Below are 27515 nucleotides of genomic sequence, written 5' to 3' on the forward strand. Positions count from 1 at the left end.
GCGAACCTATGGCACGGGTGCCAGAGGTGGCACTAGGAGACCTCTCTGTGGGCACGCACACAGAGAGTTCGACATGTGGGGGGCGAAAAATCACACACACATGGCATGCACACACCGCGGTGAGCAGGGAGGACACAGCTGGTGGGCCTGGTGCCTGTGCTCCGGGTGGCTGCTATCTGGGGCGGGGGGGGGGGGCGCAGAGGAGGCAGCGATGCTAGAGAGGCACAGAGCGGCGCATGCAGGACTTACTGGAGGCTAGAGCAGGCTGGCCCCTGCTCGAGCGGGTGGGGTGGAGGAAGAGGGAGCCAACCAGTTTTTTCTAAACTGAAACCTTAGCATACAGGTTAAATTGCTGGGTTGGCACTTTGCAATAAATAAGTGGGGTTTGGGTTGCAATTTGGGCACTTGGTCTTAAAAAGGTTCGCCATCACTGCCCTAGTGGGAGCAGCAGGAGGAGGATTGGTCAGCCCGGCAAGGTCCCATCCGTGACACCTCCTACGGTGCCCTTTTTGACACTAGTTTGGGGAGCGCGGAGCCGCTGAAAGAGTGCTTTGTGGCAAAATTGATGATTTTGCTCTTATTACCCGAGGAGCTTGAATTCTCTCCGAGTTAAGTAATTCTGGGCCTGGAAAACAGCTATTGTCCTCAGGCCAAGTTGCTGATGGGAAGTGGCTCGCATTCCTCGTGTTTTTTATTAGGGTCATAGCCCCACCCCCACCCCGGCTATCGATATAAGTCTGTCCACTTTTTATCAGATGTTATTCCCCCTTTTGCTGCCCAAGTGCAACAAAAGTTTCTGAAATTATTACTATTACAATTACTATTACAATTATTATTATTATTATTATTATTATTATTATTATTATTATTATTATTATTATTATTAATTATGTTTATAAACCGCCCTCCCCCGAAGGGCTCAGGGCAGTGAACAAACAAATAGATAGAGCACAATAAAATCAGTAATCATTAAATAACGGCTCTATATATATTAAAACCAACCCCATTAAAATGCAGCGATCTAACATCAAGTATATCGATGGCGTCCTACTAATGGATCCCCTAAAAGAAAAGGGGGGGAGGGGAGAGACAGCAGGGTCCACAGATGTTGTAGAAGAAAAAGGGGGGGGCATCAGCAGCCGGACTCCCCAAAGGCCCGGTGGAACAACTCTGTCTTGCAGGCCCTGCGAACATCATTAAGATCCCACAGGGCCGCGTAGCTGGAGGTAGAGTGTTCCACCAGGCAGGGGCCAGAGCTGTAAAAGCTCTGGCCCGGGTGGAGGCTAGCCGCATCATTGCTGCAAATGCTGAATGCTGTGTAGAAGTGAGGTACATACTGTAGATCAATATTGTAAATAGTTTTCTCAATTTAGATTTTGGAAGGGGTGTCAGGACAAATGTCTGATCTACAAAATCTAAATGACAGGTGTCATATGACCACCTCTTTATGACAGCCTCTTTCTGGAGCTAATTGGATTGGTTGATGAAATGCATATAATGCAGCAGTGTGCTATGTGCTGTGAGACTCTTGTCTTCTTGTCGCCTGGCGAAGCACTTTGTCAGAGAGAGCAACATTGCTGTGAACCCAATAAAGAAGGACCGCTTCTGGGAAGCTGATATAGCTGTGTGCGTCTCAGTTCCTGCTGTGTGTTCCAGTGTGAGTGTTGCGCATCCCTGCTATCTGGGGTGTGAACCCCGCACCCCTTAACATCCCCGGCTCCCGGAGCTCTCTAAGAAATGATCACAACCAGATATCAGTGCCCGCGAGTAGAAGCTTCTTGACTTTGTAGATACCAACTGGACCGTTTTGTGTGGAGGAGTTGGCTTTGGGGCTCACAGAGAGCACACGGGAAGAGAAATAGACATTGAAATAGCAGCATCCAGGGCAGTAATCTGTTACCTCGAAGGACAGAACAATTTTTGGCCGGCTCAACTTTTATCATCTTCCCATGGAGCTTTATCTGGGTTTTGACCCTTGTTTCAAACTGCTAAGATTTTACATCATGAGAAAGTTAGGGAGTTGTGCTTCCAGTTCCCTTTTGAAAATCTGATTGGTGTATTCTCAGTACGTTCATTGCACAACTATGTAGCTACACCAGCTACGACTGAATATTAATGTGGGACAGAAAGATATCTGTGTAGCTCAGCGTTATGGTCAATATACAAATGGTGGCTGTTTTTAAGCCCGTATATTTGTAGCTTGTGTGCTGTATACATACATGTGACAACCCTGATGAAGGGTAATGAAGAAAGAAGGAACATTTCACACGTGTTATGCAGAGGGAAGCCCATGTATGTGTGTGAATACATGCCCAACAGAAAGTTGGGTTGAACTCTTGTCATGGTTGAAAACACACATATAAGACACACGTACCTGCAAATACTCATGTTTTTCATAGGTGTCAAACTTGTGGCCCTACAGATGTTGTGGACTACAGTTCCCATCATCCCCTCCCCTGCCAGCATGATGCTGGCAGGGGATAATGGGAATTGTAGTCCATAACATCTGGAGGGCCGCAAGTTTGACACCTATGTTCTAGTTGGTGCAGAGGTGGTATTATTATTATTATTATTATTTATTATATTTATAAACCGCCCTCCCCCGAAGGGCTCAGGGCGGCGAACAAACAAATAGATAGAGCACAAATAAAATAAAATTTTAAATAGTTATTAAATATGGCTCTATATGTTAAAATCGACCCCCATTAAAATGCAGCATCTATCAAAATTACCGATGGCGTCCTACTCGTAGTCCCCTAAGAAAAGAGGGGGGGAGGAACGGCAGGGTCCACAGATTTTAGAAAGAGGGGTGGGGCATCAGCGGCCGGGCTCCCCAAAGGCCCGGTGGAACAGCTCCGTCTTGCAGGCCCTGCAAAATTCATTAAGATCCCGCAGGGCCCACGTAGCTGGAGGTAGAGCGTTCCACCAGGCAGGGGGCAGAGCTGTAAAGGCTCTGGCCTGGGTTGAGGCCAGCCGCATCATTGAAGGGCCAGGGATCACCAGTAAATTTGCCTCTGCTGAGCGCAGAGGCCGATTTGGGACATATGGGGCAAGACGGTCCCGTAGGTACGAGGGTCCCAGGCCGCGCAAGGCCTTAAAGGTCAAAACCAACACCTTGAAAATGAAACACCTTGAGGTACACCTCAAATGCAGTGTATGAAATAGCCGGTAAGTATTTTACACTTGCAAGATATTCACGGGGTTCTGTGTGGTGGAGAAGTTCTTCAGCGAAGCTCTTCGTTTATTTTATTTATCTTAGGTATAGTTCATCTTTCTGCCTCAGACTCAAGACAGATTCCACCATGTAAGTCAATGTAACCAGTTGGGTGAGGCATCCAATAGGCAATACAGTAAGAATAATATTGCAGAAATTTGAAACAAAACATAGAATATTAGATGGGATCTGCTGCTTCAATGTAAAAAATGTAAGTAGAAGACAGTGCAGCAAGAGGAAGATAATAAATACAGCTAGCAGGTAATACATACCCTATCTCCCTGAAAATCAGAAAGTGTCTTATATTAATTTTTGCTCCCAAAGATGCGCTATGTCTTATTTTCAGGGGATGTCTTCTTTTTCCGCTCCACAGCTGCATGCTCTGTTTGACAGGCATGCCTCCAAACAAAAACTTTGCTACGTCTTACTTTCGGGGGATGCTTTATATTTAGCACTTCAGCAAAACCTCTATTACGTCTTATTTTCAGGGGATGTCTTATTTGGGGGGAAACAGGGGTACTATAAGGAATAGTATGGTCCACAATCCAATTCCCTTTATAAAGTTGCCTTTCTGAATCATTCCATTATAATGTAGCCCTATCATCTTTATAAAAATGCCCCCCGCAACCTCCCCTTCCCGCTTTACAAAGTCTTTCATAATATGCAATACTGTTTCTGTCAGCACATTCGGATATTGAATTAAACTTAAACTGCATTATCAAATACTTGGAGTGCCTTTTTGAATTGTGGACACATTTAATCCATTTAAACAATACATCTTTGAAAATGGGTAGCGATTGTCTGTATAACACACAGGAGTTGTATGTTCTCAGAAGACACAGTGAGTGAGGAAAACCTGGCCTTTTAAACATTTCATTTATTCTAAAAGCCAGAGTGTTTCACAAAGAGTGTCTCGGCGCTTCCTAAAACTTCCAGTTTTTATAGTGGAAGAACTGTGATGGGGTGGGAAGGGGTGTTTGGAGGGAAACTTGAGCGGCAGACTCTTGTCTGGTGAACTGGATTTTGTTTCCCCGCTCTTAGACATGAAGCCCGCTGGGTGACCTTGGACTAGTCACAGTTCTCTCAGAACTTTCTCAGACCCACCCAAAGGTGTCTTTGTGGGGAGAGGGAGGAGTTTGTAAGCTGCCTCGAGTCTCCTTACAGGAGAGAATGGAAAGGTATAAATTCAAATTCTTCCCTCTTTTATAGAAAAAATATGCATGGCAAATTCATTTCCCAACAGTTCCTTTCTCCCACTTTCCAGAACAGCCACGTGGTTGTCTTACGTATGCATGGCTGGACTTTATTCATGTTATGGAACTGATGGCACGCTATTTGCCCTGGTCTGGGGCTGGTGTCAGATAAACCTTTTTGGTTTGTATTTCGTTGCCTGGAATTTTTCCCCAAGGAACTGTGAGAATAGGGAAATTGGTAACCTGCAACCTGTTTTTTTCCACATGGCTGCTCCAGGTGGGAGGGATGCTAAATCAAAGAGTTAATGTTTAATTCTCAGCCTTCCCCTCCCACTTCTCTGCTTTTAGACAAGCTTATTTCTCGCAGACTGTCTTGTTTTCTCATAAATCCAAGGTGAAACCAGTGGGTGGATGGGATATGTTCGGCCCCGCCCCCACGCCTTTTGAGTTTTGTAAAACTTTCTCCATTTACATTTTTTTGATCCAGTGTTCTTTTGATTATTATTATTTTTTGCTTTCCTTGAATTGGAACGCTGCCCCCCTGATGCAAATAATGAATTTTAGCAAAAAACTAGGGCGTGAAAAGTAAGGCCCGGGCTGCAGTCAGAATGGCCATTTGGCATTTGACATGTGTCTGGCAGGTCTACTTTGAGCGCTCTGAAATACCCAAGCGATTACTTATAATAAACAGGAAAAAAAACTTTTCAATACTGAGGTGCACAAATGGCACTTAACCTCTGCCAGCAAACAGGAGTTTGCATGAGATCGTTTCATAGCTTTTCTAAAGAACATAAGAACATAAGAACAAGCCAGCTGGATCAGACCAGAGTCCATCTAGTCCAGCTCTCTGCTACTCGCAGTGGCCCACCAGGTGCCCTTGGGAGCTCACATGCAGGATGTGAAAGCAATGGCCTTCTGCGGCTGTTGCTCCCGAGCACCTGTACTGTTAAGGCATTTGCAATCTCAGATCAAAGAGGATAAAGGAGTCTAAACATGATCCCATCCCTTGGGTTATGTTTGCTGGGTGACCATTGGACTGCTACTAAATCCCACTGGAACAAAGTGTCATCTTCACATAGGGCATAGGTGTCAAACTCACAGCCCTCCAGATGTTATGGACTACAGTTCCCATCATCCCCTGCCAGCATCGTGCTGGCAGGGGATGATGGGAACTGTAGTCTATAACATCTGGAGGGCCGCGAGTTTTGACACCTGTGACATAGGGGATGTATACCAGCATAGTATGTTCACTGACTCAGTGGTACATGGCTGCCAGGATAAACAACTATGCTGTCAGAGGCCCTTCCGCACATGCAGAATAATGCACTTTTGATCCACTTTCACAATTGTTTGCAAGCGGATTTTGCTGTTCCACACAGTAAAATCCAGCTGCAAAGTGGACTGAAAGTGCATTATTCTGCATGTGCGGAGGGGGCCAGAATCATTCAGGCAGGGGAAAGGAAATCAGCTGCAGGTTGGTGGGGGCTGGATGTCAGGCAGGTCAGGGGTCCAGCTATAGGCCGGTTGGATGCCACCCACTGTCGTACAGCAGTTCACCTTCCACCCTGGTTGAGTCTTAGGCAGCATATGGGTTCAGTGATGAGTCTACAGTGGCTGGGGCTTTTAAGCAGTGACGGGGGCAGCTGTCTGCAGAGTGGTAGGGACTCCCAGTATGCTCCCCCAATAGTTTGGACCACATCTGGGTATTGTCAATGCAAAGGAAGAAGAAGAAGAAGAGGAAGAGGAAGGAGGAGGAGGAGGAGGAGGAGTTTGGATTTATATCCCCCCTTTCTCTCCTGTAAGGAGACTCAAGGGGGCTGACAATCTCCTTGCCCTTCCCCCCTCACAACAAACACCCTGTGAGGTAGGTGGGGCTGAGAGAGCTCCGAGAAGCTGTGATTAGCCCAAGGTCACCCAGCTGGCGTATGTGGGAGTGTACAGGCTAATCTGAATTCCCCAGATAAGCCTCCACAGCTCAGGCAGCAGAGCGGGGAATCAAACCCGGTTCCTCCAGATTAGATACACGAGCTCTTAACCTCCTACGCCACTGCTGCTCCAAAACTGAGGGTGTGAAAGAAAGAGTAGGGGCTCGGTCAGAATATTATGTTGGCTCAGAAGATAGGGATTGTGTAACTGTATAGCACCAGCTGTAATAAAACTCTAATTGGGCTCATTAAAGAGCCGTCCTATATGGCTGTCCACAGAACAGAATTCTGTCCAAAGCCAGTTATACCCACTTACCAGGGTCCTACTAAAGGGAATGGCAAAGAACGACCTTGAAATCTCTTGGTGTCTGCAGAAATACAGATTTTCCAAATGTGTATTGAAACGCGTGCACGTGAGACAGACTCGTTCCTAAAAGCCTTGTTTAAGGCACAGAGCTGAAAGGGAGGAGGGTTTAATCAACCTTAAAAGAGACCCGAATGCTCCTCTAACACATTTGTACTTCTGACTTCAGACACATCTAATTGATACTTGAAAATCTGAGTGCGGGACAATCATGTTTTTGATCAAGGCAACTGACCATTTGGTAGAGTGAAAACCCCTCTCACTTTCTATGGGGCGAAGGGACTGGAAGGAAGGGGGGGGGGGGCTGTTCAAGACCCAGGCTTGTGGTGTTCTGTTCCATGATTGTGTTCAATTTTATGTATACGTGTGATCCCGCTGGAATTTTTATTAATGTCGGGCTGCCTGAAGGTCGCCTTGTGAGCAACCAATCCGCTTTGCTTTAATGCTTTCCAAGGGTCATTCAGAACCTCCGAGAATTCCTATGTAAGTCAGGAACCGAAGAATTCCTGTCATTCCTGACACCAAACGGCTGTGCTGGAATTTAGTAAGTCCTTCCAAATGACAATAAGAATTTACTGCGTTTCTGAAAGGTCTTGTTGGAAAGCATTAAAAGTCGTCTGTCCTCGGAGGGTACGTCTAAGTGTTACCCTTTTGCGAGGTTGCTGTCACAGGGTGCTTCCATCTTTTATCCAAGGGCTTTTCATCCCTTGCAGAATGCATTTTTTCCTTCACACATACATCAGTGCTCAGGTGATGTGCATGCATTAATTTGAGCACTTACTTTCTTATTTTTAAGTTTCATTCTAAATATAAACAACAGAAAGAAAAAAGAATCAAAACAAATGTTAACATTATATCAGAAGACAGAGAAAAAAGAAATTGAATGTATGGTACTATACACATAAGAACATAAGAACGAGCCTGCTGGATCAGACCAGAGTCCATCTAGTCCAGCACTCTGCTACTCGCAGTGGCCCACCAGGTGCCTTTGGGAGCTCACATGCAGGAGGTGAAAGCAATGGCCTTCTGCTGCTGCTGCTCCTGAGCACCTGGTCTGCTAAGGCATTTGCAATCTCAGATCAAGGAGGATCAAGATTGGTAGCCATAGATTGACTTCTCCTCGATCTGTCCAAGCCCTTTTTCAAGCTATCCAGGTTAGTGGCCATCACCACTTCCTGTGGCAGCATATTCCAAACACCAATCACACGTTGTGTGAAGAAGTGTTTCTTTTTATTAGTTCTTATTCTTCCCCCCAGCATTTTCAGTGTATGTCCCCTGGTTCTAGTATTGTGAGAAAGAGAGAAAAATTTATCTCTGTCAACATTTTCTACCCCATGCATAATTGTTTAGACTTCAATCTTATCCCCCCTCAGACATCTCCTCTCCAAACTAAAGAGTCCCACAGTAATCTGATAAACCATTATAATAGCAGTTATTGCCAATAGCAAATGACATAATAATAGTACCTTGTGCAATATATGATAAACCTAATAATATTAGACAAATACATGTAGATAAAAATAACTGATAAGTACTTACTCTTATAAATTTCTAAGACTAATGCTCTCATATTAAACATTGAATACACATATTATTATCTATTCATTATATATTTAAATATTTCCTGTGTCTTCTTCCCGTTGGACACTTTTTCAATATTTGGTGAGGATTATTAATTATTTATGCACTACATTCAACAACCTCTTCCCATTATTTGGTTGGTCTCTTGCTCTTCAAATTCGTTAAGTTTGCCATTACTGCATTTTAGCTAGGTTGCATTCCCATTCTTCATGGCTTGGATATTCTCCTGCTTTCAATTCTGCTGTCAGTATAACTCTAGCCACTGTTATCATATATCAAAACAATTCTTCTGAAATGTTTGAGCATTTACTGTGTGGCATCCTTGATATCACAGTAAAATGGGAAGTATAATCTCTTGGGAAATATGGTCTACGAATTATACACAAAGGTTTGGGTATAGAACAAGCATGGTGTAGTGGTTAAGTGCTTGCACTGCCACTCACATGGTCAGGAGTTCGAGCCCCCTGTGGGTCAGATATCCTGGCAGCTGGCTCATGGTCAACTCAGTCATCCATCCATTTCTTGGTTGGTAAATGAGTACCTAGCTCATCACTAGGGGGTAAAGAATAGCCAGGGAAAGCAATGGCAAACTACCCCACAAAGAGGCTTGCCTATAAAATCACTGCTCGCAGTGGTACCCCAGGGTTGGACATGACTGAAGGGGAAACTTTAGCTTTTTTTTACCAATGGCAACTGGGATAACAATAATTCCTTCATCTTCTTTCCCAGTCCCCCAAAAGTTGTTTTCAACCTGTTTTAGGGCTTCCTGGGGATTTATTCATTCATTTATTTTATTAAACATATACCCAGCCCATCCTGGCCATAGCCAGGATCGGGGCAGCTTACATTCAGTAAAATAAGACATAAAATCAGCATTAAAATAGGTAAAACAGAACCAGTTCCCATTCCTTCCAATGATGAAGAGAAGAAGAGTTTGGATTTATACCCCCCTTTCTCCCCTGTAAGGAAACTCAAAGGGGCTGACAATCTCCTTTTCCTTCCCCCCTCACAACAAATACCCTGTGAGTTAGGTGGGACTGAGAGAGCGCCGAAGAACTGTGACTAGCCCAAGGTCACCCAGATGGCGTGTTGGAGTCCACAGGCTAATCTAGTTCCCCGGATAAGCCTCCACAGTTCAAGCGGCAGAGCAGGGAATCACACCCGGTTCTCCAGATTAGAGTGCATCTGCTCTTAACCACAGCACCACTGCTGCTTATGATTAGATTAGATTAGATCAGGGGTCTGCAACCTGTGGCTCTCCAGATGTTCATGGACTACAATTCCCATCAGCCCCTGCCAGCATGGTCAATTGGCCATACTGGCAGGGGCTGGTGGGATTTGTAGTCCATGAACATCTGGAGAGCCGCAGGTTGCTGACCCCTGGATTAGATATTTAATTTATATACCGCCGTCTCCCGAAGGGCTCGGGGCGATGGCATAAATATCTCTTCAGCCTATAAAATTCCAATTCCAGTTTTTAAAGGATGACCAGAGAGGAATAGAATGTAGTTGAGGAGGGGCCTTGCCATAGATAAATGGCACAATCTGTGCACGCTGGTATTTGGGGCAATCAGCTCATTGATAATTGAGGGTAAGTGGTTGGGAGGTTGGCAAGCTAATGTCATCGCAATGGATGGATGCCCCCAACCGAAAGCCCGGCAGAACATTTCTTTCTTACAGGCCCTGTGGAATGGAGTAAGATCCTGCAGAGCTCTGGTGTCAGCAGACAGAGAGTCCCACCAGGCTGGAGCCAGGGCCAGTTCAAACTCCAGTCTGAAGAAAGCTCTGGAGCTTATAGCTTCATGGGTCAGTTGCTGTCTTTCTAACCTGTTGCAGGCCATAGAAGGTGTTCTAGTATAGGCAGTTCAAGTTCTTCCCTAGAAGTGTGTTCATAGTGGATGGGGGACATGCAGTGGTGGGGATTCAGCAGGTTCACACCACTTCGGCAGAACCACTTGTTAAAAGGGTGCTTGTAAACAACCGGTTGTTAAATTATTTGAATCCCACCACCGGAATTGGTTGTTAAATTATTTGAGTCCCACCCAGAGGTGGGATCCAGCAGGTTCTCACAGGTTCCTGAGAGTAGGATACTAATTATTTGTGTGTGCCGAGAGGGGGTTACTAATTGGTGATTTTGCCACGTGATTTTTGCCTTAGTTACGCCCCTCCTCTCAGCAGTAGCGCGCAGAACTTGAAGCAGTCTAGCAGGAGATGCACCGGCGTGCATGGCAGCCTGCGCCTGCGTGCATTCGTTTCCTGCCCAAGGACCGGCGCAGCGGCTGCGTCCTTGCCACAGCCCCACCCAGCAATGACCCGCCCCCGGAATGCCCGACCACACTCCCATTGTGCCCCGCCCAGCCCCATTAGTGCTACACCACTGTTTGAATCCCACCACCATGGGAACCTGTTACTAAAATTTTTGGATCCCACCACTGGTCCCACCACTGAAGACATAGACTGGAATCCTTGACGTCAGGGTATGTAATTGTTCCATAATGTTTTAGCGGCTGACTGGGGCCCTTGCTGCACAAGTCACCTAAAATATTTGCAGAACGTTTTTGATTCCCACCCCCTTGACCACAATGTTTGTCCACACTCACCCCCCTTGGAATGATTCATGGCTTCTGTGACTTTTTTTTCTATGAAGAAATGATACTTCATTGCTTCAGTGCAGGGGTGTCCAACGGTGGTGCTTCAGATATTCATGGACTACAATTCCCACCAGCCCCTGCTGGCATGGCCAATTGGCTGATGGGAATTGTAGAACATCTGAAGCACCACCATTGGACACCCCTGCTTCGGTGCTTCTTAACTGTGATTCTCTATAGCTATGTTTATTCAATAGTTCAAAGATTTACTTCAAAAAAATGAAAAAATGACAAAAATAGAGTGCGGGGGAATGGAATTAGCTCAGGGTGCAATGAAATGGTGCCAAGGAAAAGTTTGGGGACGGCACAGAGGTGTAGAAAATGGCAGAGGGAACGATAAAACGTTTTGAATATGCTTGCGCAGTGAGGGAAGATGGCTTGAAAACATTTCAAACCGAAGAAATGTTTTAAAGGGGGATTCAGATAAAGCGTTTCCAGGATGGAAATTAAACGTTTTTGGAACCAAAGGGGGGGAAATAATGCGGAACTCCACGGAAGATACATTTTATTTTCTGCCTGAAAACGTTTCAAAAGGTTTTCAGGAAGGACCTGGGTTTGCGATTGATTGCTGTGGCAGTGGATGTTCATTAAGGCATATTATCTGTTGTCTATTTCTGCTTAGCTGCTGGGAGTGCGTAGGACTGGGACTATGAATTGAATCTTGCAGTCCACAAATGCAATGAGTACAGACCTTTCCCACCTCACCCTCAGCTGTTCCGACCCTGGGAAAGTTTGTGTTCTGGGGCCTACTGGCCCCATATAGTCTAACAGCCACAAGGGTTGGGAGGGGGCAAGATGGCTTCCCTCTTCCATCACTGACGCAAAAGGCAGTGAGGACAATTTCTTCCCGCCATTGCAGCCTTCCAATCTGCATGTGTAACCTCTATCTGTGGGTTCTGTGGAGCAGAACTTGGAATGAGTTTGCAACAACAAATTTTAAAAACAAAATGGTTTACTTTCTTAACATATAACATATAACGTCAACATTTAACATCACATTTCAAGGTCCTGTTCAGGTTGCATTTTCAAGTCCTTATATTTACAGTCTACTGATACTGCCAAGTCCAATTCTTCTTTGCAAGTGGGTTGGCTCCTGAAGACTCCAAGGGCTTGATGAACAGGATTCAACATGATGAAGGTTTCCAGGAGAACTCTCACCCATTACAACCACAAAAAGAAGCCCTGAAACAATAAACTCCAACATTTACAACATAGCAAAAATAAACAACTACCTTCCCAGTAGTTCCCAACAATATTGCAGTTTACCTTAACAAGGTGTTAAGGGCTTATATAACCAAGGTCCGAGTCTGGTAGCCTTGTCTCCACCAACTACATGAGCTCTGCAGCCTTCTCCTGCTTTGGGTCTCCACCCCTTTCTGGGTCAACCCATTCTGAGCATGGGGGTTACACATGCCTATGATTTCATGCCTCCCCCCTTTCCCTCAGCTGGAAATGGCTGCTAGGGAGAAAGGAACACGGGAAAAGATCTATGACCATCAGCGCCTTCTGACAGACCATGGGATCCAACCCCATATATTGTGTGTGTGTGTGTGTGTGTGTGTGTGTGTGTGTGTGTGTGTGTGTGTGTGTGTGTGTGTGCGCGCTGACTTTCACGTCTGACTTATGGTGATGTTTTCAAGGCGAGAGATGTTTAGAGGTGGTTTGCCGCTGCTTTCCTCTGCAGAGTCTTCTTGGACACGCCTCATCTGAATACTTGCCAAAGTCAACCAGTGATCTGCCTCTGTGATCTGACGAGATCAGGCTAGCCTAGGGCATCCAGGTCGAGGCAGTGTTTGTATAGAAGGACCCAACAATAGTCCAGTAATGTGGAGAAAGAGTCATACAACGATGGAACTGCAACCCAGAATATCTCTGTGGACATTACATCATGAGATGATATTATAAAGAGGGTACTATTGGTTCGATGTCAGATTGTGTTGGGCCCTGCTGGCTCTGTGGCAGAATAGTTCTGATACTGTCACTCTAGTCTTTTCTGCAAGATTGCAAGAGATGCTTGAGCATGTCCAAACCATCCAGTGTGGTGTAGTGGTTAAGAGCAGGTGGCTTATAATCTGTAGAACCAGGTTTGATTCCCCACTCCAAAAGAGTGAAAGGCTTGGCCAAAGCAAAAAATCCGCCAACTCAAAGCAGGATCCAGAGCTACATAAGTGTGCTATATGCTATATTGACACTAACAGTGCACCATGATACATCAACAACATTCCATAACCATATTGCCGAATACAATAGTATTTCATTCACAACATTTCATTCGGAAATTTCCTATGAGAAAGAAATAAGGCAAATGGTCCGTGTCTTTCGCACGCCTACATTTGCATAGTCACTGACACTCCTTCAATTGTCTCACCAGAGTACGTGTAAAGAAACCTGGATGTAGAAAATGGTAAGACTTCTGGAATCTTCACTCCGGTGTGCTCGGAGACATAACAAGCGAACTCCGATACCCGAAGGTGGCATCAGAACGTTGGCGCGCTGGAAAAGCGTTTTCGGCTCTGAGAGTCTTCCTCAGGGTTAAGACATCCAATTCTTAACGACTCATAAGTTCTCTCAACAGCTGGTACATCATTCTAAAAAATGGATTTGAATAAGCTCATTCTTATTACGTGCACTATGTATCAATTGTTTACAATATCAATGTATATTAATAAAGTAATTAATTACAGTGTCAACAATTCATTAATGAATCATTAATGGCTTTCTGATGCCACCTTCGGGTATCTGCAATATGGTTATGGAATGTTGTTGATGTATCATTGTACACTGTTTGTGTCAGTATAGCATATAGCACACTTATTTAGCTCGATCCTGCTTTGAGTTTGTGGATTTTTTGCTTTGGCCAAGCCTTTCACACTGGGCCTTTCCCCACTTCTCCTGCTGCCGCTGTCGCTGCGCGCTGCTCTGAGCGCGCGGCATCCCTAGTGCGCGTCTGGGCGTCCCCACGACCCCGCTCTCTGCGCGGGGTCATCCAAAGGCGCCGTTTTCGCCAGCGCCAGGGATGCCGCGCGCTGAGCGGGCACAAGAGCGGCAGCGTCGGGGCGGCTGCGCTGTTGCCGCCCCTGATGTGGGGAGTGCAGTGGGACCCCACGCTACTTGCGGAGAGTAGCGCGGGGCTTAAGGTAAGTGGGGAAAGGGCCACTGTCTTAGACACAGTGTGAAACAGACTTTTCTCTGTGATACACCTCTGAAGATGCCAGCCACAGATGCAGGCAAAACGTTAGGAATAAGATCCACCAGACCACGGCCACACAGCCCGGAAAACCCACCAGAACCAGTTGAATCCGGCCGTGAAAGCCTTCGACAATACACAGTGTTTAATGCTGAAAACAGTAACAAACAATAACACTAGGACCAGCTTCAGAGCCAGTGGACCAATGTCGCGCCAGAAAGCTGTCCAAAGAGGCCTGTTTCTGACGCCTCTTTAAGATTGGTCTGAAATGGGGCAAGACATTGTCATTAAACAAGTTGCAGACACAACCTGCAACAACTTTGTCCGGGTGATTTTTCTCCACAAATCCCTGCCCCTTACTGCAAATCGATGAAAACCGAGACAAATTTTTCACTGAAAAAAATCGATGAAAACCAAAACCGATGAAAACTGAAGGCCATGAAAACCGAGGTTCCACTGTACTTTATGATGTTATTATACCTCCTCCCCACCCCTCCTGAGTTCCCTCCCTTTCCCAAATCCGGCCCTTCCCAGACTCCGCCTCCCCAATCTCCAGGAAATTCCCAGAGCTGGCAGCCCTCTGTGGCAACTGTTGGGGAGAGCCAGGATTTCCCGCCTCAACTCTCCTTATTTTGTCATTAAAAATTTCCACAGCTTGCATTTTGGAAAAGACTTAGGCCCCTTCCACACAGGCAGAATAATGCCCTTTCAGTCCACTTTGAAGCTGTCTGGAATAGCAAAACCAACTTGCAAACAATTGTGAAAGTGGATTGAAAGTGTATTATTCTGCACGTGCAGAAGGGGCCCCAGAGGGTCTGCTCTGAGTATAACCTCTTCCTTCTTGAGGGACCCAATCAAGATCGCTTCTGACCTACAATGGTGCCTGAGGGCCTAGATCAGTGATGGCGAACCTTTTTGAGACCGAGTGCCGAAATTGCAACCCAAAACCCACTTATTTATCGCAAAGTGCCAACACGGCAATTTAACCTGAATACTGAGGTTTTAGTTTAGAAAAAAACGGTTGGCTCTGAGACGTGTGTTACTCGGGAGTAAGCTTGGTGGTAGTCAGTGGCTTTGCTTTGAAGCAACTGTGCAACTCTTCCAATGGGTGAATCACGACCCTAGGAGGGTTTACTCAGAAGCAAGCCCCATTGCCAGCAACCGCGCTTACTCCCAGGTAAAGGATCACGCTTTTGTTCTTCCCGTGAAAATCAGTAGGGTTTAACAGCACTTAACGGGGTTACCTACATTGCTTCCCCAAAATTAGGTCATAGGTTTAATGCTAATAATTGAGCCCAGTGGCCCAGGCCAGCCTAGATGTGGGGGGAGGGCTCTGAGTGCCACCTCTGGCACCCGTGTCATAGGTTCGCCATCACTGGCCTAGATGCTGCCCTAGAAGAGAGGCAGGAATCAGTACAAGTCAGACTTTGAAAATAAGAAAGCAATTTACTAATCAATGCTTGATAATTCAATGCAGCTTTTGTTATACTAAGTACACACATGGTGTAGTGCAGGGGTGGCCAACCTATGGTTCTCCAGATGTTCATGGACGGCAATTCCCATCAGCTCCTGCCAATGCCGGCAGGGGCAGATGGGAATTGTAGTCCATGAACATCTGGAGCACCATAGGTTGGCCACATCTAGTGTCATGGTTATGAGTGGCAGACTTTCATCTGGAGAACCAGATTTGTTTCCGCATTCATCCTGATGAAGCCTGCTGGGTAGGGATGTCAGCCCTCAGGCGGGACCTTGGATCTCCTGGAACTTCTGCTGTTCTCCAGACTAGAGAGACCAGATCCCCCGGAGAAAATGGAGACTTCGATGGGTGAAGTTTCTAGCATTGTACCCCACAGAGGTCCCCGTTCTTCTTTTGCTCCACTCCCAAATCTCTAGAAGTTTCCCAGCTGTAATTTGGAAATCCGACCCCTCCACCTCCTGCCAGTGGCCAGCGGGTACCTCACAACCCTACTGCTGGGTCACCTTGGATCAGTTACAGTTCTCTCAGAACTCTCAACCCATACTGAGGCAGGCAATGGCAAACCACCTCCACATAAGAAGAAGAAGAAGAGTTTGGATTTATATCCCCCCTTTCTCTCCTGTAGGCGACTCAAAGGGGCTGACAATCTCCTTGCCCTTCCCCCCTCACAACAAACACCCTGTGAGATAGGTGGGGCTGAGAGAGCTCTGAAAAGCTGTGACTAGCCCAAGATCACCCAGCTGGCATGTGTGGGAGTGCACAGGCCAAGCTGAATTCCCCAGATAAGCCTCCACAGCTCAAGCAGCAGAGCGGGGAATCAAACCCGGCTCCTCCAGATTAGAGTACACCTGCTCTTAACCATTACGTCACTGCTGCTCACAGGTAAGTGACCTGTGACTTGACAACACACACTCAGAGAAGTACACAAGGCTGGGAGTGGTGAAATCAGTTGCAAAGAAAACGCAGACCAACCTTGTCTGAGGGATCCCAAGAAAGCTGTAACGTGCTTCGCGCTTAGACTCTCCGCTCCAGCCCGGCACGAGTTCTAACACCCCCTTCCATCTTTGCTCCCGACAGCGCTGCAAGGACCGAGTCAACACCTTGGCCATTGCAGTGATGAACAAGTGGCCAGGCGTCAGGCTGCGAGTGACGGAGGGCTGGGATGAAGACGGGCATCACCCTCCCCACTCCCTGCACTATGAGGGCAGAGCCCTGGACCTCACGACGTCGGACCGTGACAGGAAGAAATATGGCGTGCTGGCCAGTTTGGCGGTGGAGGCTGGCTTTGACTGGGTGTATTATGAGTCCAAGGCGCACATTCACGTGTCAGTGAAAGCAGGTATGTTAGGAGGAGAGGGTGAAGTTCTGTTCCCTGTTTTGGAAAAAGGGGGTGGAGCTTAGTAAGAGGGATACGGTGGGTGGGGACAGTTCCAGGTCAGAGGGTTTGCGGCCTAGTCTTACTCAGACATGAATCGTGTGGTGTCAAAGAATTGCATGCAGGATTGGAGCCTAACTTTCAGTGGCGTAGCAAGGGGGCGTGGGGGGCTGGAGCCCTGGGGCGCCACTTCCTGGGGGCACATTGCCAAGCCATGCCCCCCCTCACAACGACACCCCCCCTCTGAACTCCCCATGGTGTTTGGGGCAGGGATGCAGTGGAACACCGGCTAGCAGAGCTTGCCCCACCCGTGGGCTTGATGTGGAGTAGTAACCGTTTTAAGGAACGGATGCAAGCAGTGGTGGGATCCAAAAATTTTAGTAACAGGTTCCCATGGTGGTGGGATTCAAACTGTGGTGTAGCGCCAATGGGGCCTGACGTGGCGCAATGGGGCGTGGCCGGGAATTCCAGGGGCGGGGCTGTGGCAAGGACGCAGCCGCTGCGCCGGTCCTTGGGCGGGAAACGAATGCACGCAGGCTCAGGCTGCCACGCACGCCGGTGCACCTCCTGCTAGACTGCTTCAAGTTCTGCGCACTACTGCTGAGAGGAGGGGCGTAACTAAGGCAAAAATCACGTGGCAAAATCACCAATTAGTAACCCCCTCTCGGCACACACAAGTAATTAGTAACCTACTCTCGGGAACCTGTGAGAACCTGCTGGATCCCACCTCTGGATGCAAGGTCAGCTGCCAGCTGCCAGCCCTGATGCTCCAATCCTATTCTCTCCATCATCCTACAGCAGTGGTGGCGAACCTATGGCACGGGTGCCAGAGGGGGCACTCAGAGCCCTCTTTCTGTGCATGCGAGCTGTCGCCCCAGTTTGGACACTCAGCAGTGGCATAGCGCCAAGGAGGCGAGGGGTGCGCGACACACTGGGCGCGTGCCCCTGCCAGGGTGTGGCGGGGGTGTGGCGAGGGTGTTCCGGGGGGCGGGGGTGTTTCGGGGCATTCCGGGGGCATTCCAGGGCAGGGTGGGGGCGTGGCAGGGGCACAGGGCGCACACGTGCCCCAGGTGCAGTTTCCCCTCGCTCCGCCCCTGGCACTCAGTCTCTAAAAGGTTCGCCATCGCTGTCCTGCAGGTTAAATTTGGCTTAGCCTTCCATGCCTTCTGCTTTGTTCTGTTATCTCCCCTGTCGTCATCTCCCTTTCCACATCAGCAACCCTGTCCTTTTACTTGTGCCCAAAGAGGAAAAAGCACAGGCATAAAGATGGCCCTAGGATTGGAGGTATAAACGGCTGTGATATAAATGCACCCCTAGGATGCTGCATGGAGAGACACTGTCACTTAGTGGTGAAGTCTCTTCATTCAATCTCAGGCATCTCCAGAAAGTCAGCGATGTGAAAAATCTCTGCCTGTGACCTTGACAAGCTTCTGCCATTCAGAGTAGACAATGTTAACCATAATAGACCAATACTCTGACTCTCTAGCACTGTTCGCAAGTTACAGTGAATTCCCGTGCCATCTGTATATGCTTGATTTTTATTTATAAGTGCACTGAGTAACTCTCATATTATGGAGTGTTGTGGGGTTTCTGGGCTGTATGGCCATGTTCCAGTAGCATTTTCTCCTGTCGTTTCGCCTGCATCAGGAGAAAATGCTACTGGAACACGGCCATGCCGCCCGGAAACCCCACAACATTCCAGTGATTCCAGCCGTGAAAGCCTTCGACAATACAATTCTCATATTACGTTCAATGCATGTGCAGCTCAATGTGTGATTTCAATCCCATGTTTATCCAGGTCAGTGATTCTCAAGCAGGGTTCTATGGTACCCTGGGGTACCATGAGCACGTCCCAGGGGTACCCTGACAATGCTATTCGCCTTCCGAATCAAAATGGATTTTGAAGGGGCGGCGGGAGGGGGTTTGGAAACCCCATGGGCTTCCTTTAAACAACATTTAAAATAGCATTAGATTTTACGGTTTGCCTAAATGCGGTGTGGATTGGGGGGTAGATTTAAAGGGAGCTTTCCTTTTAAATCCCCCCCCAATCCATGCCGAATTTAGGCAAAAAAACAACGCGGCTGTCAATACTGCTTTCTCTCCCCCCCCCCCCCCCCCCGCTTGCCACTCCCCCCACGTACAGGCCTAAAAAGGAAAAAACCCTTTAAAATGCAAAAACATTTTTTTCAAATGAACCTCAAGGGTAACTTGAGATAAGGAAGATGCGCACGGGTCAAGTTTCTGCACCGCTGTATCACAGTCAAAAGGTTGGGAAACACTGGATCCGGTACTCGGCCCCTCAAGGTTCCGTTTCTAGAAGTGAATGCACATTGGCTGTTTCTTGAAGATATGGGCCTGTCGAGTGACACCGGGCCCTCTGGAACCAGGAGCAATTTTTCAGGGCTTGTAGGACAGAGCTGTTCTGCCAGGCTTACGGCTCAGACAGCAATGGGATCCCATCTATTGACCTCCCTTATGTTTTCCTTCCCTATCAGCAGTCCTGATACTGGTCTGAATGGTGTTTTCAGGAGCATGGTTTTTATTTACCTGTTATCCTTTAGCAGAGTTTATGGTGCCAAAATACAGTGGATTGTGTTGCGTTTATTGTTATCAACGATTTCGTGCGTTGCCCTGAGCCCATACAGGGAAAAGTGGCCTATACAATAAATAAAGCTTTTTAAAAACGTGCAGGATACATGTTTCCTGTGGTGTTGAACAGGGTGAGTATGACGCTGCTTCATGTGACCCTGTGGTTGTCCAGTGCTGAGGCTGGCTGCACTCCTCTTTTGGTTCCGCCAGTCCTCAAAAGTTGACAAAGAACCAAAATGTCCTTATCTACCACTGGAGAAGGGGACGAACAGCGCAATCCAGATGGCTGCAGCAGGTGAAGGCAGAACTGCACAAAGGCTGGATCAGCATCTGTCGGGAGTGCTTTGATTGTGTGTTCCTGCATTGCAGGGGGTGGGACTTGATGGCCCTTCTGGTCTCTCCCAACACTATGATTCTATGCACCACCTCCAACAAGTTTTCCAGAGGTGCAGGGGAAAAGGAAAAAGGAAAAACCCTTCCAACCACTGGAAACCTTTCCATGGGCCCCCGTGGACTTATAGCACTCATCGGCCTGTCCCCTCCCGGGGGTTAATGCCGGACAACATCTACTTATTTTAATTGTGGAAGATCACTGCTGCTAGTGTTTTAATGTTTAATTTTATTTATTGTTTTAATTGAAACTATTTTGCTTGTATTCAAATGTTGATTGAATATTCTGTAAACTCTGAGCCTTCGGGGTAGGGCTTCATTATAATAGGTCAGTTTATCATCATCATCATCATCATCATTTATCATCACTTCTCACTAATACTACATCATTAATATTGATGATGATGATGATGATGATGATGATGATGATGATGATGATGATGATGATGATGATGATGATAATAATAATAATAATAATAAGGGTGGAGTAAATCCAGACCCAGGGCTGCGGTGCAACTGGCCACAAACCTGGAGGGGAACACTCTGGCCTGCCTCTACCCCCATGCTGGCACCAGTTCAGAACACTAGCGCAACTGTGCGGTGGCCTGGACCTCCGGGTTCACCCACTGCAGAACTGAGGGGCAGCCAGCCCCTGGCACATTTGCTGTCTGCGTCGGTGGGGCTGCCGCCTTATGGGGCCGGGGGGTGGGGGCAAATGTACCGGCCCCTCCTGCCTGCACCGCTCTCTTCACTGCTCCCTGCACCGCTCCCTGTGTGCATTCGCCCCCTACCCATCTAGGTGGGGCTGTTAGTCTCATACAAGTTAGCTGGACTCATACTAAACTCCATCAGCTCTGCTGGAGGGAAGATTTAAGAATATGGAACGTTCTAAAAGCGTTTGTTCATGTGATATGACTACGGTCGAAACACTTGACCATTCTTTGTTTCTATGCCCTAAATACAATAAGATACGCATGAAATACATGAATTCCATTTTCTTGCAATTCAGTGGCATGAGTGTTATAAGATACTCTTCAGTGGCGTGAGTGTTATAAGATACCCAATCTCCTGAACAGCTCTGATGTGCTCTTTTGTGAAACTGTTGTAAATTTTATACTGGAAATTAGTAGTTTTAACTGCATTTCTTAACCTTGTTTTGTTTTAAAATTTTGTCCTGTTTTATATGCCAATAAAGGCTTGTGTTGTGACTCATACTAAACTTCTAACCACATCTTGCTTTTCTCTAGATAACTCTGCAGCTATTCACGCTGGTGGCTGTTTCCCAGGTGACGCCGTGGTGACTTTACAGAGCGGAGAAAAGAAAAACCTTTCTGAACTTCGCTGCGGAGAGTTTGTGCTCGCTGTCAACCAGAACGGACAAGTGACTCCTAGTGAGGTTTTGCCATTCCTCGACAGGGACCAGCACCGGCGAACCACCTTTGTGACCATCGAGACGGAGAACCCCATCCGCCGGCTTCTCCTCACGCCCTCCCATCTCATATTTGCTGCACACAACGCAGCCAACAGCACAGCAGACTTCTCCCCCATCTTTGCCAGCCAAGTGCGTGTGGGGGACTCAGTACTGGCACACCACACAGGCCGGCCTTGGCTTCGCCCTGCCCGGGTGGTCCGTATTTGGCAGCAAGAGGCCGTTGGGGTCTATGCTCCGTTGACTTCACATGGCACCCTTTTGGTAAACGGGGTGCTGGCCTCCTGCTACGCCATGCTTGAGAGCCATCTCTGGGCCCACCGGGCCTTCGCCCCCTTGCGACTCGTCCACGGCCTCTTCTCACTGCTGCCTCTTAAAGGCGAAGGTAGGAACTGCAGCGCACAGGAGACTGGGGTGCATTGGTATTCGCAGTTTCTATACCAGCTGGCGTGGGGCATCCTGCGACGGGACAGCCTTCATCTTGAAGACTAGAGTTTAAATGTCACATGGCGAAGAAGTATCACTCGTCGAGCCACTGGATTAGCTTCCCCCTGCACCAGTGAACAAACGCTTTCCAGGAAGATAGGGTGTCAGACACTAGCTGGGTCCCGCTTGCACTGCACTTGGTTTGGCTGGGAGAGAGCTCTGGTTTGGGAACCTGGTGGCAGCATTACAGCTGGGATGAAGCATAGATTGGGGCAGGGGGGGGGGAAATCAACAATAAGGGAGCCAGGTGTATGTGTTGCTCACAGATGCAGCTTCTCCTGCTTATGGGCTGCATACAAAGACCATTCCGCTTTCTCCAGGGATCTTGGCAGAGCTACTCTCAGTTGTATTAGAGAAGGAACCAGGTGGCTAACAAACTCACCTTGATTTTAGAGGATCCCCACCCCCACCCCCATTTCCCCTTGCAGTCTAGATCTCCATTTGACATTGATGGGCATGGCTCTATTCCTGCTGCAGCTGCCTCAGTGAATGAGCAAGAGGGGCGATGGAATGATGTCGGAGGGCAGAGAATTACCTGAAAGCAATTGGAGTCCGACAGGAAAAGGGGGTCTGGGGTTTGCTTCTGGGCTTACTGTGTTCAGCATTTTAATACCTTGCTGAACACCGTGCAGTGAAGGAGATGAGAGAGCCTGCCACCCAGGGATGGGAGGGTGTCTCGTGAGGGACTAGGCAACGCACCCAGGACCTGTTCAGAAGAAAGGTGTTTTCAAACAGTGTGCACAGGATCACTTTAACTCAGCATTCTTTACTCACCTGGGTCATAACACTGGATTCAATGGGCGGGGACAGAAGGGTGTCGTAGACTGTAAAGAACAAACGGTCTTGCGAAAAGAATCCACTGCGCCAGCGTTCTCTTCCCAGCTCAGCCTTTGTGACCTTCACCAAGCCCTGCCTGTGCTTCTGTATCACTACTGAAGGTCGGAGGTGGCCGAGCTTTTAACCCTTCCTTTCCCTGCCATTCCCCTTTGAAGCAACAAGATTAACTCTTAGTTACAGATCCAGAGTTTTTATTTTTTATATTTATAAGCGGTAATTTAATGGTGGGCTGTTTCCACCTCTTGTCTAATTTGATGATTGGCTGGTGGAGAAAGGAAAGGTTACTTTTTTTCCAAGCATTGCTTTTAAGTTTTGTTTTCTCTCAATCCTATGTTAACTAAAGAGAATTTCTGACTCACGCGGCACAAAGTGCTTCTTGGAAGGGGTGGGAGGCACAAATTAATAGAGGAATTACAGCTGCTTTCGAATGTACCTCTTGCAGTCTGATTTCAGCCTCTTTTTTTGACCAGTGACTCCCAATACACCATTTGGGTTGGTTGTTGTTGTTGTTGTTGTTGTTGTTTGTGCCAGAGCTCCTACTGCCGCACACCAGGATGAACCAGAACCACTGATGTTTATTGTTCATCTCTGGAATATGGTGGGATTATGTTCATCAGGCACATTAACTTCGTCCTAATCCCGTGATTTCTATTCATCCATTTGTTTACTTCACCGAAACTCCCTTTTTCTCCCCAATGGAAGTGTCTTGTGTCAATCTCCTCTCTTCCATTTTATTCGCACAATGACCCTGTGAGGTAGATCGGGTTGAGTGTGCACAAGTGGCTCAAGGTCACCCAGCAAGCTTTCATGGCAGAAATGGGGATTTGAACCTAGCCCTTCCAGACCCAATCTAGTATCCCACTATCAGTTTGAAAAGAGCCAGGAGATGCATCTCTTTGGCCCGTACACGCAAAATAATGCATTTTCAAACCACTTTCACAACAGTTTGCAAGTGGATTTTGCTATTCCGCACAGCTTCAAAGAGCACTGAAAGCAGTTTGAAAGTGCATTATTTTGCATGTGCGGAATGAGCCTTTGAGTAGATGAATCTGCTCTTTGCAAACGTTGATGAAGAAGAAGAAGAGTTGGATTTATAAGCCCCCCTTTCTCTCCTGTAAGGAGACTCAAAGGCGCTTACAAACTCCTTTCCCTTCCCCCCTCACAACAAACACCCTGTGAGGTAGGTGGGGCTGAGAGAGCTCAGAAGAACTGTGACTAGCCCAAAGTCACCCAGCTGGCGTGTGTGGGAATGTACAAGCTAATCTGAATTCCCCAGATAAGCCTCCACGGCTCAGGCAGCAGAGCGGGGAATCAAACCCGGTTCCTCCAGATTAGAGTACACCTGCTCTTAACCACTACGCCAGGAGATTTCCTACACCCGCACGACCCAGTCCTGATTTTTGCTCCCCTGCCCTGCACCAGCCTGCCTTCTTGGCCCTTCCAGCCATGCCGGGAGGGTGCCCCCAGCGCCTCCCACCAAGATGTTTGACTGTGTGCCACCATTTCATACTCTTTCTGATCCTGTTTCGCATTCCTGCCTCTGGCATTTTGTATAATGAAGGTCAAGAGAGAGCTGGGAGCTGAGAGAGGCAACTGTTTACGCTGAGGTGTGTGGGCGTGAAGTCTGGCTGGCTGACTCTGTCCTCTCTTGCTCTGTCTAGCCCCACTTCTAACTCTCCTCTGTGGGGCAGCAACAGCAGAGAGAGAGACTCTTCAGACTTCGGCAGCAGGTGCCAGTAGAACGAGGGTGGGTCGACGACAAGTGGGTGCTTGATAGAAATTCCTCTGTGCCAGAACTTTGTCCTGGACCTGTTTCCAATGTGGGAATCTATGGCTGGGAAGCCACTGCATGCCATTCCCTTAGATACTCAAAGCCTTTTCTTCAGATAGAAGAAGAAAAGAAGAAGAGTTTAGATTTATACTCCCCTTTCTCTCCTGTAGGAGACTCAAAGGGGCTGACAATCTCCTTGCCCTTCCCCCCTCACAACAAACACCCTGTGAGGTGGGTGGGGCTGAGAGAGCTCCGAAAAACTGTGATTAGCCCAAGGTTATATAGCTGGCACGTGTTGGAGTGTACAAGCTAATCTGGTTCACGAGATAAGCCTCAAGTGGCAGAGTGGGGGATCAAACCCAGTTCTCCAGATTAGAGCGCACCTGTTCTTAACCACTACGCCACTGCCGCTCCTATTCATGAATGATTGCTTGTATCGTACTATCATTTGCTAGTGGATTCCCAGCAGAAGTCCATTCCCTCTCTCTCAGAGGAGCCAGTTTCGTTTCTTATACCGAGGTGGCAGGGAGTCCTTGAATGTATCTTGAACACTAGAATTAGCCTGGAATGCAATCTCCTTTTTCTCTAAACTTGGAGATGGGATGGAGACAGAGTCGCTGAACAAGTGCAAATTTCCCTTATATCAAAACTGACAATCTCCAGGTTCCTTGGATGAAGTTGGGGGGAAAGAGGTTTTTTTTTTTTTTTTAAGAACAAATGCCACATCGTTTCCAGGTTAAATCCAGACCTGCACTTTATTCTTCATTCATTCCATAATGTCTTGTCAAACGTTTTCACGGCCAGAATCAGCCGGCTGTTGTGGATTTTTTCAGGCTATGTGGCCATGGTCTGGAAGTTCTTTTGTGGGCGAAACGTTAGGAGCAAAAACTAGCAGATCGCAGCTACGCAGCCCCAAAACCCTTCAACAGCCAATTATATAGTCCCTTTCGAGTGGACAGAGATTTGTACAATTCTTGTCAAAAGCTTTCACAGCCAGAATCAATGGGCTGTTGTGGGTTTTCTGGGCTGTGAGGCTGTGGTCTGGTCGGAGCAAAAACAACCAGACCACAACCGCACAGCCCAGAAAACCCACAACAGTACAACCACACAACCCAGAATACCCACAACAGTACAATTGCAAAGCAGAGGTTTGCATAATTTTTAAACTCCCAAGCCAGTTGAAAGTCAGGAGGTTAAACCAAGGAGCAAGCTTGAGACCCAATCTAGGAAGAAGAATTCAGAGGGGTACTGCACTGAAGAAGGCCACGTTGCCCATGGAAAGTGTCCCGTTCTTCCTGTGGCCATCAAACTTTTAACCCAAGTCTCGTTCACACTTGTGAGACCATGTGGTTGCAGAATGGACTAAACTGCTTGAAACTCAAGGATCGCATTTTGGAGTACTTCTCTGAGTTTAAAACTCCCTGCAGATAGAAAATCAGTACATCAAGGAAAGGGGGGAACTAACTCTCTGTTTGCATGACATTTGTATCTGAAAAGACATTGAAAGCTGAAATCCACCACCTGCAATCTCATATTTGGGTTTCCCATTTGGGAGTGGACAGGCAGGAAGCATCACGGGCTGGAAATCACCATGCAAAACATTCCTTGCACACAGAAAGCTGACATTTAAAGGAGAAAAGTAGTTTAGTTGAACCTATAGTTTGAAATGGTACCGTCCAGGTCACAGTTTTACCGTCACAATGGCCCCTTCCACACATGCAGAATAACGCACTTTCAATCCACTTAATTTTTTTAAAGTGTAAATGACTTTACTTTTTTAAAAGTGTAAATGACTTTACACAAGATCTAAGTCCCATGTGTGATATATTACTGAGCAATCAAAAATTCCAATCAACACTTCGTTTTGGGCCTGTTTCTGAATCAGTCGTGTTTGGTTGAAGCCGCCACCTTGCCTTTGCTTGTGCAGAAGGGGCCAATGAGAATGAGGCTTTAAAAAGAACACGGAGACACATGACTCGCCTGTATCCTTTTGACCCAGTCTTTGTGTAAGTGGTAACTCTCTTACTGACCTAATATTGGAATACTGAGATGGCATTGTCAGGCACACCAGGAAAATTTGAACTGGGCAGTGATGGAACAAAGACAGAAGGTATGGTATCTCACACACAATAACAGAACATATCCCTCAGTATTTAACACAAGATTTGTTTAAACCAATTTTCTCACATGTTACCAATTTAGCAGGGGTGGCATGCAAGGGAGGGAAGGGGCCAGGCATCTGAACATGGCCCAGCCACTCTGGTGGAGGGAGGGGATGGGGATGGGTGGCATGCAAGGGAGGGGCGGGAGGAGGCCCAGCATCTGGACCTTGCCCACCCACCCTAGTGGAGGGAGGGGATGGAGGGGTGGCATGCAAAGGCGGGGAGTGAGTGAGGGGTGGCATGCAAGGGAGGGGAGGGGGAAAACCCCTTATACCGAGCTAGTTGAAAGTCAGGAGGCTAAACCAAGTTGAAACCCCCTCCCGCCCCTCCCTTGCATGCCACCCCTCTCCTCCCTGCACTGGGGTGGATGGGCCCTGTCCAGATGCCGGGGCCCCTCCCCTTCCCTCCCTTGCCCAGGTTATGGGGTAGAGACGTCTATGAAGAAGAAGAAGAAGAGTTTGGATTTATACCACCCGCCCCCCTTTCTCTCCTGTAAAAAGACTCAAAAGGGCTCACAAACTCCTTCCCTTCCTCTCCCCACGGCAGAAACCTTGTGAGATAGGTGGGGCTGAGAAAAGAAATGTGACTGGCCCAAAGTCACCCGGCAGGAATGTAGGAGTGGGGAAACAAGCCTGGTTCACCCAACAAGTCCGCCACTCACGTGGAGGACTGGGGAATCAAACCCAATTCTCCACATTACAGCCCATCTGCTCTTAACCACAACACCACCCTGGCTCTCCACAGAATCCGTCCTGTGTGCATTGTTGCCGGTACGGTGGGCATAACCTTTGCACCAAAGCGTGATGAACCCACCACCAAGCTCATATTGTGGATGCTTCCAATCCATCATCCTATGAGGAATGCTAAGTCCTCAATGGGTCTCTGCT

The 27515-nt window shown here is 47.6% G+C and overlaps 1 protein-coding gene across 1 annotated transcript in view; it reads left to right on the forward strand.

The window, feature by feature from the left end:
• Positions 1-23197, forward strand: part of DHH (desert hedgehog signaling molecule) — a 39958-nt gene extending 16761 nt beyond the window's left edge. Inside the window, exons 2-3 of the mRNA XM_048490436.1 lie at positions 16667-16928; positions 21191-23197. Coding sequence (XP_048346393.1) covers positions 16667-16928; positions 21191-21864 — 936 coding nt within the window. The 3' untranslated portion in view covers positions 21865-23197. The remainder of the gene's footprint in view (positions 1-16666; positions 16929-21190) is intronic.
• The last annotated feature ends 4318 nt before the right edge of the window (positions 23198-27515 follow it).

This window comes from Sphaerodactylus townsendi, linkage group LG03 (genome assembly GCF_021028975.2).
Source record: "Sphaerodactylus townsendi isolate TG3544 linkage group LG03, MPM_Stown_v2.3, whole genome shotgun sequence".
Taxonomy (NCBI): Eukaryota; Metazoa; Chordata; class Lepidosauria; order Squamata; family Sphaerodactylidae; genus Sphaerodactylus; species Sphaerodactylus townsendi.